We start from the raw sequence: 14,304 nt of genomic DNA, 5'->3' as shown, positions 1-14,304 counted from the left end.
GTTGTTTGTTAAGTGATGGATCACTGAATTCTTCCTGAAATCAATATTACAATATGTGTTAACTAACTTGGATTTAAATTTCAAAAAATGTTTATGGTAAGTGTAAATAATGTTATAATGTTAAGAGAGAAAGCAGATCTCAACATAGTGGAAATAAAATAGTGATCAACAAAAGAAAATACACCAAAATATTGTGGTTAAATTTGGATGGTAATTGTACGTTCTTAATTGTATTTGAAAAAAATAAACTTTTATACAAAATCCTATATAATCTAGAAGGAAAACAATGTGGTTTTTTTTTTTTTAGGTATCAGAAGTATTAATAAAAGCTTAATGAATTTACAGTATTATAAGAACTTATCATGTAGTAAATCAGAAGTTATTTACAGTAAGGAAGGGTATCACTCTTAGTGTCATTAGGGAGAAGTATTTTCTTATCTATAAAAAAATGATTACTTGTTACTTATTTCTTAAAACTACATCACAAGTCACATGGATCATAGGATGTAAAATGTCTATTTAAAAATTGGGATATTTATTCTAGTTTTAGATGGAGATAAATTCCTAGCTAAGTAAATTCCTAACTATCACTAGAGACACAATAGATATTCTAAAATGTAAAAACAAGAGTAAAAATAAAGTTTGTAGCAAGAAGAAAGTAATATATTAGAAAAATGACAAAATAATTGAATATACCTTTACTATCTAGAATATAGAGAATTGACATGAATATTTAAGTTTATTAACTTGAGCCTCCTTAGGCAAATCTAGAAAGAGTAAATCATAACATGATTATCAATGAAAGATACTCAAGTTAAAATATTTATGTTATTATATATCAATTAAGCTAATAAAAATTATAAACTCTTACAAGTATATACATGGGTTTTGGTTTTGCAGATTGGTTTTATCATACTTAATGGTTTGTATACAAAACTAATTATTGTTTTGTATAAAGAATGTTGAATGTATAAAATTGATACTTGAATCTTTCAAGGGCAAAATCTGTTAATGTGTATCAAAAAAACCCCTTAATGTTTATAACATTTACCCATTAATTTGGCTTTCTGGGAACTTATTATAGGTATATACAGAAATGTTTGTTTTGGCGTTATTTTTCTTTTATTACAGAACTAGGAACAACCTCAAGATTTTAATACGAGATAATGTGAGTTACAGTGAATCCATATGATTCATGAGGATTATGTCAGAAAAGTAATTTTCAGCCTAAAAAATCTTCATGATATGCTAGTGAGGAAGGAGGGTACACATAATATATTAAGTATAATGCCATTTTTTAATTTTTATAGGGAGGAAGAAATTAAGAGGTAAACTGATACGTTTATAGTGGCCCTCTGTTTAGAAAGTATATATAGATGCTTGTTTTCAGTCATCTATTATCAAGCACATTGTACTTTTCTTCATTTCCCAAGTTATATCCACTGAGCGTGTATCCACCTTTGAAACTTAAAAAAGAAAAACTTCTGCAAGGCACCTGGGTGGCTCAGTTGGTTAAGCATCCAACTCTTGATTTCAGCTCACGGCTCATGAGTTCTAGCCTGGCATCAGGCTCTGGGCTGACAGCAGAGCCTACTTGGGATGCTCTCTCTTCCTCTCTCTCTGCCCCTCTCCCACTTGCACATGCATTCATTCTCTCTCTCGAAATAAACATTAAAAAAAGACTACTAGTTTAGAACAGTAAAGCTGTTGATATTATTTGATCTGAGAATTCTACATTTGAGATTTCATCCCAAGGAGATGACCTGGTGTGTGTGTCAGGGTGTTTGGGGCAGTGGGGGAGGCAAGTGTAATTTATATGAACGCTGTCAGTGGGAGCATCATCAGGGTTGGTGCCAGAAGTGGGGGTTTGGGGGGCTGTCTATTAATAGAAGAATACAATGTAGTTTTAGTAAAAGTAATATACAAACATCCAGATGTGTCCAGAATATAATGAGTGGGAAGACAACACAAAACAGTATTACTGATTACTGTTATACTACCAAATACATAAATTAATATTGTTTAGATTAGTATTTGGAATTACAGCGATTTTTAGATTTGAATATAAATCATGTATACCTTTTTTTGGTAAATGTGGTTACATTCTTAATAATGAAACTGGAACTATGAACTTTTGAAAGCCAAAAGGTTTATTATAGCCTGCCTCTGCCCCTTAATACCTCTCCCTTAAGATGTATTTGATCCCCTTAATGCTGTTCAGTTTTCTAGTCTTCAAGTAATAGGTACTTATTTCTTATTGGACATTTTATTAGATTCTTTGCTTGAACTATGTTACAACATAACATACAACTTTACAAAAATACAATTAAATAAATCCAACTTGGAAAATAACATTTCAATCTATAAGAAAATACACACACATATATTAATATGTGTACTCACACATTATTAGGAACAAATATAGCTTTAGCTTTAAAGTTCAAGTTTGTTTTTGTTGCCCTGTGTCTGTTCTGTGCGCCCATGTTTCACTGTTAATGAAATGAATATTGCTTCTGGTAGTCTGGGACAGTAAGAAGATGACTGTTGTGTCCATGAAAACAAGACATTCTATTCCAGATTGATCCCATTGCACTTAAACTAGTATTTTATGCCTCAACTGCCTAAAATTGACAGGTTAAGAATTTTGTTAACTTAAAATTTCAAAATTTGTAGTCTTAAAGAAATAGCAATTTTAGACTACTAATGTGAATCATGTTTATTATTTGAAATACTTATGATGATCATATTCACAACTTGGTGAAAGACCGTTTTATTTAACTTTGTGTTACGTAAGACACTTTGTATTTCCTAGATGAAAACAAAAAGTGTAGTAGTCAGGACTAGCTTATTGAAAAGAATTGTCGTCTATTATTAGCGCGATTACTGTCATGTAGTTAATGCTTGTCTCAAAATATCTTGATTAGCATCGACTCTGACAAAGAACCTAATTCCTCTTCTCCCTAAAAGAGGACTTGTTAGGTAAGTAAAAGATTAGTCAACGCACGCACGTGTTTGAAACTCCATCTCCCCGGAGAGGTGCGAGCCAGCCTTGCAGCTGTTTCGCAGGAGATGGTAGTGAATTCTTGGGGCACCGTCTCCTGCTGCTTATCTTCCAGACCAGCTCCTGACCCCTCACGTCTGGCGACATCACCCCTGCGAAGCTTTTCCTTGCCTGACTTTACCCATTAGTCTCATCTCCGCCCCTAACGAACGGCTTGCTTGCTGCTTTGTTGATCTCCCGGCCTCAGTGCCTCTTAATTCCTCAAATAGAGAGATACACGTCTAGTGCCTGAACTGTTGACTGTAGGGGATGGAGTTACTGGTTATAAAGTAACATCTGTTTTCTCATCAGGAAGCACAATTTGTTAAAAAAAAATTCTATACTTTTTTCTTTTAATGTATACAGAAAGCAAGAAACAACTTTACTAGAGTAGAAGTTGATAAATTTTCCTTTAGCTTAAAGATGTTCAGCAGCAATACTGAGGTAAAGTTTAATATTAGAGGTAAAAAATTAAAGTTCATAGCTCAGAAGAAAAAGTGCAACTATTATAAATGGTCTTCCAGACTTCATTCACTGGATTTCAAAATTTCTAACTCAACTCCTGAGACGGTTTCTTATAGAAATTTTTTTTTAATTTACCGAATATATGTCTATTTAAGACTTGGCTGCTCATGTTAGAAGCTCATATGTGTATATCAGAGGTAGTTAAATTTCTTAGTATGTATTGTAGTACATGTTGATTCACAACCAAACTGAAAGTTATTGAGTGTCTAAAAAGTGTGAATAAAATTAAATTCTGAATAAATCTTAGAGAACAACACTGACAGTGGTTTCTTGTGGATCGCTGGGTCCCCCCGTAGATCCATTGAGGAATCAAACTTTCCTGTTGACTGAAAGCCTCCATTTTGCCTTGACACGGTAGTGCATGTAAGAAGACCCCATTTCCCCCCCTAGAATAAGGTCTTGGCGATTATCTAGACAGATAGGCCATCGTTCTCCACTTCGGCACCTCTCAGATCTGATAATGGCAGCTTCCTGATCAGCCTAATTCTTGTCTTTCTCAAGATCGAGCTCCCTCCAGCCCTTAGCTTTTTTTGGTTTGTTTTTAAAATCAGGATTGACCCTTAAATGAAACCCATTTGCCATCTGTGCTGTGTGCCAAAGTCTTCAGTGACATATTCTGGAGAGCAGAGTGCCCCTACATGCATGGTTTCCTGTGCAATACAAACATCTTGCTTTAGGAAATCATTGAGTTTTGGAGGGAGCAGACCAACAGAAAACAGGAAAGCCTTTAGCCTGTAATGTAAAACAAGGACATGTTCTTTTAATTACAAACAGTTTTTTTGTTTTTGTTTTTTCTGGGAGAAACAAAACAGCAATAAAAGAAGGTTATCATAGTTTCAAACAAGTATGATTTATTTCCTTGTTCAGTAGGCAATAAAAGGTGTTCGTAATCACGTCTGTGCATAGCAGAGCTGTATCTGAGGGTGTTGCTGTGATGTGATGATACTTCGAAGTCACATTGGACCTCTGATCTCCATAGCAAAAATGTAGTTTAATAGAGTATATGCCTCCTTAAAATGTAAAATTGTATACATGCCTTCAAGGTGATTATGTTGTATAGCATATAAAAGAAAATGGACTATTTATCACAGTTATAGTTGTTACTATTTGACAGTGATCGCATAGTACAGGTAGGTAGTATAGTAATAACTATTGTTATTACTAATTTGATTCCTGTATGATTACTAACTACGTGGAAGTTTTGGCTCTGGAGCTAAAACCTACCAGATTCTCCTACTGTTAGACAAAGAAGAAAGAAAAAGGAAATAAGCTTTTTTGGAGAATATTGTTTGAGCATGGCATTAAATACTAAAAACAAAAATTATCAAGTCTTTGAAGCCTTCCTTAATACTGATTAAGCAACAAAACAGAAGTAATAACAAAAGTACTTGTGATCTTTAGGGTCTTTCTGCCTTTTTTTCTTGAGACTTCCATTAGATTATAGATTTATCTACTGAATCAGAACATCATACCCTGGGGTATATAGAAGGCTACCATGGAAAATAACATGAGGAGGGACCCATTGTTTATAGTGTTACTGAAACAGCACAACACCATTCTCCTTTGTGCCTGTATAGCATGGCCCAAACTGAACTTTAAATTCACGTACAGAGGTCACGTTGGTAATGGCTTTTAGCCCCAAGACCTGCTTCAGATCATAAATAGGCAGCAAGTTGCCTAGAAAAGCAATTTTTAACTATAAACTAGAGCTGTGGCTCCAAACCCCAATATCAGGCCAGACCTTGACAGAGAAGCTGTTTATTCCCCACCCCGTGCTAAAACCCGAGTTTGGAACCTGACCAGTCTGGTAAATCTAGAACAAAAGGAAGAACAAAAGAGGGACTGTCTCCCCTTTTACCTCATAGCGTGCTGAGCGGTACCACTCACCCTAGTATGGGCCCAGCTGCTGAAGAGTAAGAAAGCAAAAGCAAAAAAAAAAAAAAAGGATTTTCCACTACCTCTAAAATAAAAGGAGGAGAGAGGTTTTCATGTGCTCTGCTCTTACCAGATACGGAGATAGGACTGTTTTAGGATTGAGCACTGAAGTGCTGTAAAAGTCCATCACAGCAAACCAGTTCATCAACTTGCACTTCCGGAGAAGGGAGTGGGGTTTAGGGTGCGGTGGAGGAGCAAGAGCAATGGGTGAAAGAAGGGTCTTTAACTTTTAACCAGATGTGACTTTATAGTCTGAGTTGTCTATAATCAGAATGTGTTCATGTATTATTTATGTCATTAGGGGGGTGTGGGGAGAGGATCAGGCTTTGCCAAACAACACAGAGGAAAGGTCTTTGGGGGCAGAAATACTGGGATAGCAATGACTTAGTTTTGAAAGGTCTAGTCATGACACTGAAAAGAGATGTGGCGGGAACAGTGCCGGGCGTGGCAGGTGGGGTGGTTCAGATTGGTGGTGGGAATGAGCTTACAGGCGCCTTGCATCTATCCGCTCATAAGGACTTTGAATCTTATTCGCAGGTGGTGAGAGGCTAAACTAGAAATAATATTTTAGTAATAATAAGGCACGGCAAAAGAATTCAGACATTTTTGAGAGGTTCATCCATACCACTGTCACTAACTCTTTCGGTTCTTCTAGTTCTTACTCATCATACTTTTTTAAACCTATTTGTAATCACAGTCTACATATCATTTTGTGTTGTGCTGTTTTCACCCAAACTTGTAAGAATTTTCCATGTCACTGTGGAAGATTTTAAGCAAGGGAGTGACACGAACGACCAGCTTCTTCCGTCTCTTACAAAGGTAACCCTGGCAACGTGACAGAAGATGGATTTGATGGGGAAAGAATCCTAATGGGGCGAAAGAGTAGGGAATGTGTTCAAGAGATGTTTCGCGAGTTGTGCCCAGTGGACCACAGGAGAGTCCTAACACAGGCATGATAGCTCCCTCCTGAGCCCACATTGGTGGTTGAGAGCAAGCCTCTCCCCTCAGCCAAATAGAAATGCTGTCTGATTCCTCTTGGAAAGCCCTCCTGGGCCTTCAACACTTTATACTCGTCTCAGAGATCTGATTTCGTTTTGAAGTAGGCTGAGCTCTGAGAGTCCCTGCAGAGTGTAACCCAGCGCTGATTGATTACCATGGTGCACGGAAGCAGTTTTATTTGTGCTGGGCAGCACTTGCAGGTAGCTCCCAGGGAATATTGATCATGCTGTACTTCCTTTTGGGATCTTGCAGGTTTTCTCAGGGGTCAGCATGTGTGTGGTAATGATAGAGGTTCCAAAAACTTTTCTTGAAAAAACATTATCATTATCGTTGTTGTAGTATACATTAATTGAAACCTTGATACACAAAGTTACTTTTGAAAATGATATATCAGGAAGGGAGCATTAGACTTAGGACATGGGGTAGATTCTACTGCTGCCTCAATCTTGGAGACTGTAGTCACCAGGCAAGTCCTTTAATCTCTCTGGTGCCAAGTTTCCTCACCTTGAAAAATGTAGGGATTTATAATTTCTGAAATGTGTATGCTACCATTTCAGCAATTCTTTTCTTGTTGCTGGGGAAAATTATAGAATAATATACTCTAAGTTACATTTTGTCGGTAAATAGCGTGGAGGCTGTTAGCAAAGATGGTTAGGGAAGCCTGCGGACTGGATTACCACTATAAACAGACTTCATAAAAATTTTTAGTTTTAAGGTTGCTTTGATCTATATTTGAAGGGCGTTCTGATCTAGTTTCACTTTTGTTCAGCAGACTGGTAGAATTAAAGGCCAAGTAGACAGGCTAGCAGGGTGAGAAAGTTTTGGGGGTTGCTCTCCCTCCCCCACCCCTTCCCTTCCTCCTTTCCCTCTTCTTTCTTGCTGAGGAGGGGGCAAGCCTCACATGTGAGTGTGGTAGATAGCGCTCTAACAGATTGTAGATGACAGTTAATCCTGTATATTTTTAGAGACTGTAACACTTTGAAATTTTACTTCTGTAAAATCTCCCTTTAAATGTTAGCTTCTCTTTTTACTTAAACATAAAAACTTCAAAACCATTGAGATCAGAGAAGATTCCTCTTACTTTGCTAATTCATTTAGGAAAGACTGTAGTGAATTGATTATAACTTACGTGTTTAAACATAGGTACATACTTTTTGCCATGTCCAAAAAAAAAAAAAAAGGTATCAGGTGGCTCCTTCCTTTTAGTTAGAATTAAGTCATCTTTGAAGGTAACATTTTCCCTTCAAGTTGCAAGGCATTTTATATGTAAGTTGGCAGGAAGCACAATAGTTAAACTTCCTGTCCGATACTCCACAGTAGTGAAAACAGACTGATGAAGGGCCGAGAGAAGCCTTAGCTACACGGAGAAGAGCGCTGCCGTATTTGGGCCTTCATGAAGTTTGCATCTTGCTTTGCATATGTACACAAAGTTTCTTTGGTGACTTCCTGTGTTTGATTTTAAGTTTTGAGTAAATGAGGTTTTCTTAAAGGTGGATTTATGTTATATTGGCATATTGTCTATTTCAAAGAAACCACTACTGTCTACTGAAAAAAAACACTATTTTGTTTCCACAGAAACCTGCTAATATTTTAGTTATGGGTGAAGGTCCTGAGCGAGGAAGAGTAAAAATTGGTATGTTTTATCTTTGATAAGTCACAGTGTAGCACTCTTTTCAACCATTTGCAGGCAGCCATATCACTTCTGATTTTTGCTGTAATAATATGCATATATTCATGTAGTTCCATCTGATCAAAGCCATTTCTAAAGAGTTTACATTAAAAGTGAAAAATGTTTCACACTCTTAAAAGGTGTCAGACAATCTTTAGAGATTGAAGTGTTCTCATTATAAAAATAAGCCATGGAAGTGTCTTAGAAACCTTTGCGTTCATTAAAAACAGCCTATAGAGGTGAGTGGCTTCTATCCCTGTTAGAAGCCAGCCTTACCTTTAGTCACAAGGGCATACAGCATACTAGCAATTATACCATCGGTTCTGTTCACCTGAGCCAGATTAGATCAGAACATATGCCTCTGTTGACCTTGTCTAGATCAGGAATTAGAAACTAGGAAAACGTTAAGGATGGATAGGTACAGAACCTTAAGTTCAAATGAGCCTGTCTTATAGAAGGCCTTTGCCTGATGGGGGAAAATAAAAAAGTAACAAGCATTCTGTACCTTGGCGTTTTTTCTAGTAGCTCTATTTTCTTATTTATCAAAGCAAAACTTTACCAATTTCTGGTCTCGTACCTGTAAAGATAGAACTGAATTTATTTATTCTAACTGGTAATTTTTTTTCATTGTCTTTTCCAAGTTGTGTTTGTTGCATTTATTTAGTTTGTCTTGTGTGTGGGTAGAAGAAATGTTGTAACTAAATTATATTAATTTAAAGGCAGCAGGATTGTGGGAGTATATAAAAAGTAAATAGTACTTTCTGATTGAAGATTTAATATAGATCCGAATTATCAGCTGAATTGTATGATTTTACCAACAAAGAAAACCCTAGGTGTTGCTAATCCCACTTCCCTGCCCTCCCCTATAAAATTCCCCACATCTCACTCTCCACTTTTAGTTAGACTCTCAGAATATTCTTTTATCGTATAAGCCTTGCAAATTTTTTAGTATCGCAAACATTTGATGCACCTCAAAGTGCTCGTAGTCATTGTCTCCCTTTAAGAGCCAGGCCCTGTCAGTACTTACTACAGAGTCACCAAATGCCTATTGAGTCCTTACTCGTGTTTTAAAAAGTCCAATTTGGTTGAATCAAGTTCAAAGGGAAGTTCAAAGCATGCAAAATAGAAAAGACTTAGGCAAATAGTAGTTCTAGACATGGATTTACTATAAGATTTGGGGAAATCTTACATAACAACTTAAAATAATCTAGTTTGGAATTTATACTTCTATGTAGTGTGTATGATGTTAGCAAGTTTTGGGGGGGTACCAATGACTTAAGTGCTTACATTTAAGAAGAAATATTAGTTCTTCTAGAAACCAGTATTTAGTGAGTCATGGTTTGAATTCTTTGCCAAATTTCTGTGTTGTTTTTTTTAACCTGCATAATTAAGTAGGTTAGACAAGGGCCTACGTCATTGAGAATGTATATTAGGAGAGCAAAACCAGATGGTGGACAAGTCTTGACTTTTTGCTAGGTGGTATAAATAGTGATTGTTCATTCAACATGTTTTTGACAAAAGCTACGTGTAATGACAATAGATACTAAAAGAGATAGATGAAAAAAGACAGTTTTTGCCTTTAAGATTACAGTTCAGTAGGACAAACAGCCATGCCTGAACAACTACACTACATACTAACCTGGGTCAAATGCCACAGCTCCCGTTCTGAGCTAGGAGTTTATGACATTTGTCAAATCATTTAATTTCTTCTTTTGAAAATTTCTTCTTTTTTCCTCTTAAAAAAGAGAGGTGATTGAATTCGATGACCTTTAAAAAGTCTTTTCCAGCTTAACAAAGTTACTATGAATCTTTAAAGTTAATAAAATTCAGCCGAAATAAATGGGGGGGGGGGGTACAATGGTGTTAACATGCTGCATAGTCAACTTCTGATGATCCCAGTGAGCAAGGCTTATTGATGCAGATTAATGGAAAGCCTTACTGTAACTGATCTGGTTCCTCAGTGCTTATGACCAGTACAGAGAATGGATACGCAGCTTAACAACCCTGTCCCCAGTGGTGGTGTGTGACAGGTGTTCTTTCCAGGGGAGTAGGTCACCCTTGACCGCTTAGAGCAGAGCCTATCTGTAACCCAGGTGAAGAGCAAATGAGAAGAGTTTGCAAAGATTTCAGATCTCACACTTGGTTTATATTTAGACTTCTGAAAGGGATGAAACATTTTTGGTGCCCCCCACCCCCCAAATTCAGCACTTTTTTTCTATCTTACTAAATAACGATGGTAAAATTAGAGTAATCAGTTAAATGTGTAAAAATCTATTGACTCAACATTATTATTATCTTTTTTTACAGCTGATATGGGCTTTGCCCGATTATTTAATTCACCTTTGAAGCCTTTAGCAGATTTGGATCCAGTAGTTGTAACATTCTGGTACCGAGCCCCAGAATTACTTCTTGGAGCGAGACATTATACCAAAGCTATTGGTGAGTAGAACTAATTAGAATCCCATGACATTTTAAAAGTGGCTTTGTTGTTGTAAAATATACATATTTCTATATATTAAGTCAAATAATGCAGAAAATTATAAAAGTAAAAACAAAAACGGTCCTAAAATTCTATTCCCTGGAAATACCATTATTAGCATTAGGAGTGTATTATTTCAGGCATTTCTCTCTGATAAGATATTTTAAAGCTTTTAAAATATATGGGATTATACTGTGCATTCTAAGTAAACATTTAGTCTAAATTTAATTTTACCTGAAAAGAAAAAAGCACAGTAAAATTTCTAAACCATTAAACTTCAAACAAATGTTTCTTTCACCAAAAGAAATATTAACTTCTAAAAGATCCCCTTAGAGTTCAGGGGGAAAAAATTATGGAAAAAGTAGGAGTTTAGAACATCTCAATTCACTTTTCAGGTTTTGGTTGTGTAGATTACCTCCCTACTATGAAGAATTAGGAAATTAGTACTCTTTACTTCCTCCCCACCGACCTCTCCAATTATAAGCTATCTTAGAAGTATCATTGTCATTATTATCACTGCCTTGTTGATGTTTATGACATTTATTGTGTTTGCCAACCGAAATTCCCACAGTTTATACCCAGATTATGTATTGTAATGGATTCAGTGCTCAACTACCCCAGTCCTTTTACCACATCTTTTCCATTACTGAATCTTTATTCTGCCTCATTTTGCTTGGCTGAATTTTATCATCGAGTACTTTCCTTACGTGCTTTACTTTTCTCTTTTCCTTTATTGTGTGCCTTTACCACTTACTTAACATGTTTTGTGTTCTCCGGAATGACACTGGGCCTGCCTTTTTTTCCCATGGTTAACTCCACCCTGAAGTCGTCTATGCTTTGCTGTATTCTGGATTGATTTTCATCCTGGCTTTTCTCTTTATAATTCCTCTGTGTTGGATACTTTTCCTTCTGGGCTTTATTATTTTGCTATAGCATATTCGCAAGTAACTTGCTTTGGAAGGGTGTTTTGGAGGTAAATCTTCTAGTTCTTATGTTTCTGAGAAATGCCCGTGTTGTGCAGTTTGGCCAGGTTTAAAATCCTAAGTACAAAATGATTTCCCCTCAGACTGATGATGCCCCTCCATTGTCTTGTACCATCAGTGTTGCTCGTGAAGCCTCACTCAGTCTTACCTCATTCGTTGGTGGATTTTCTTTCTGAAAACAAACAGGAATTCTTATCGTTGAATTTCACAGTAATGTGCTGGCTCCTTGGTAAGCACATTCATTCTGAAGTTCATAGTGGAAAGTCTGTAGAAAACTCTTAACTAGTCTTCTGATTTCCTCCTGTCTACTTTCTGTGTCTCTCTTTCCTAAACTGAGTACAGGCAGGTGTGGGTCTCCTGGGGGTAATCCTTCATAGCACTTTCCCTCTGTTTTTCTGCCTTTGTCTTTTTTTTTTCCTCCCTAAGAATTCCTTCTGATTCTCTGTTAACTTTTCATATTATTTTATGGAAGGAAGCTTCCTGAATATCTGTGAGGACAGTGCGGTATTCCTGGAATAATCTATGTTTTCTTTATAGGCTCTCTTTTTATTTGTTTTGGTCTCTCCCTTCCACACTTCGTGTTCTTCACTCTGTTGACCCTTGATTGTCTCTTCATATTTAAGAATCAGGCTACAGAAAGGTGCTTATGACCTTTGTGTACATAGATCATAGGGCTCACTGATTGGCAGATTTTAGGGTAATCTAGCACAGAACTTTAACACGGGGATCCCAGTGTCAACATGTACAAGTCTTTGCCCTGAGGCCATTCAGATTCTTTAAGGGAAGAGTCTTTCTACTTTGGGCCCAAGTTTTGTGTAGCCCCAGGGCAGCAGAGGGACCTGGGCAAAGGAGAAATCAACTATATATAAAATATAGACTTTGTAACTCCAAGGATAGAATCTTCTGGAAGTTGTACAGGACAAGCCTGCTTCCCACTCAGCAATAATACTGTGGCCGAGAGCCTTTTCTGAGCTGCTCCATCCACCTTCCATCTCCAGGAGTGTTCTTATGTGTCTCTGCTTAGATCAGGTCTTCATGTGGCCAGTCTCTTTTTTTTTCATTCAGATCTGAGTCAAAACACTACCTCTTCCGGGAGAGCCCCTATCATCCCCCAGGCTAAAGTAGTCACCCTGCCTTCCCCGTCCCACTTCAGCTTACTGCCTTGATAGCGCTGAGCAGTATCGAAAATACACTAAAATAGATAGACGTTGCCCAGCTATAGGTCAGTGCCTACCTGGTACACGATGAGAACTCAGTACTCTTTGTTGAACAAATGAATGAATCCTGTCCCCAATGATTTCCTCCTGTTCATGAAGGACGTTGCTGCTGTTTCAGTGTATACTTAACAAGGGAAAAGAAGAAATAACTTGTGATTATTCCTCTATATTAATCTTGAACCCCATATGTCTTTCTTCAGAAATCTTTTTTTTTTTTTAATTGAAAAGTTTATCCATCTATTTTGAGAGAGAGAGAGCATGAGCTATGGAGGGACAGAAAAAGAGAATCCCAAGCAGGCTCCACACTGTCCACACAGAGCCCAACACGGCTCAAACTCACGAACCCTAAGATCAAGACCTAAGGCAAAATCAAGAGTTGGACACTTAACTGACTGAGCCACCCAGGTGCCCCCAGAAAACCTTTATGTTCACTAATTTTCATACCTGCTTAGACATCAATTTCATTTTATAGAAATATAAAGGTAAATGAAGTCAAGTCAGTGAGATCTGGGACTTCTCTGTGCCATCTTTGCAGCTTTTTTTTTTTTTTTTAATATTTTTATTTATTTCTAGGAGAGAGAGAGAGAGACAGCGTGAGCAGGGGAGGGTCAGAGAGAGAGGGAGACACAGACTGTGAAATAGGCTCTAGCCTCTGAGCAGTCAGCACAGAGCCCGACGCAGGGCTCGAACCCACGAACCGCGAGATCATGACCTAAGCGAAAGTCGGACGCTTAACCGACTAAGCCACCCAGGCGCCCTGCAGCTTTAATACAAACCTAAAATTACTCCAAAATAAAGTACTTTTTAAAAAGGCAGGTGGAAGGAAAAGTAAAAGTTATTGAAGCTAGTCCTGTTTTTGAGTACATATTATTACCTAGGCATGCATTTGGTTGTCTTTTTATATGTACATTCTAAGTGCTTGGCATATCAACTAATATGATGCATAGCTAATTTTTCCACCTAGGAAATGAATATGTAAAAGCAGGGCTACTTTTGATAACACATATTAACGGACTATACAGATAAGGAAGTTATTGCCTAATCTTAGCTGTTATCAACTGAAAACTGAAGACTGAATTGATTTGAATTAAGTAAAAAATACACCATCACAGAAGCTTGTGGCTCTGACTTAAACTGTTTATTATCTTTTTCTCAAGAAACATTTTATTGTGAACATTGCAGTTTGTAGAACCTGTTCCTATTCACCAGGACAGTCTATCATCTGGCAGTTTTGATGGAGGGGCTGTTTGTCACAAAGCAAAAGGACCAGCCAGTTGTTCAAATAGCTTTATAATTTGGAAAAGAGAAGGCCTTTCTTCATATTTTTCCCTCTTACTCCCACGCATCGTCAAAATTCTTTGGATGACTATTAGATAAACTTTTTAAAACGTAAGAGAAACCAAAGCGTATGCAACTTAATCTGACTTGTATCCTTAGCTCTGTCACTTGGGCCGTGG

The 14,304-nt window shown here is 37.1% G+C and overlaps 1 protein-coding gene across 7 annotated transcripts in view; it reads left to right on the top strand.

The window, feature by feature from the left end:
- CDK8 (cyclin dependent kinase 8) overlaps positions 1–14,304 on the top strand; it is a 123,805-nt gene that overhangs the window by 82,911 nt on the left and 26,590 nt on the right. For 5 of the 7 annotated variants that reach the window (XR_005532247.1, XM_039255079.1, XM_039255071.1 and 2 more), the window contains exons 5-6: positions 8,075–8,132; positions 10,476–10,607. Coding sequence is in view for 6 of the 7 variants with exons in the window: in XM_039255079.1 (XP_039111010.1) it covers positions 8,075–8,132; positions 10,476–10,607 (190 nt within the window). In the remaining variant the exon portion in view is untranslated. Of the gene's footprint in view, positions 1–6,209; positions 6,320–8,074; positions 8,133–10,475; positions 10,608–14,304 lie in introns of those variants that run through there. The other 2 variants (XM_039255101.1, XM_039255110.1) reach the window with 2 other exon arrangements.

This window comes from Hyaena hyaena, unplaced genomic scaffold, assembly GCF_003009895.1.
Source record: "Hyaena hyaena isolate Hyena2069 unplaced genomic scaffold, ASM300989v1 scaffold_11, whole genome shotgun sequence".
Taxonomy (NCBI): Eukaryota; Metazoa; Chordata; class Mammalia; order Carnivora; family Hyaenidae; genus Hyaena; species Hyaena hyaena.
Note: the sequence above shows the minus strand (reverse complement) of the source record. Positions and strands in the feature narration are given on the sequence as shown.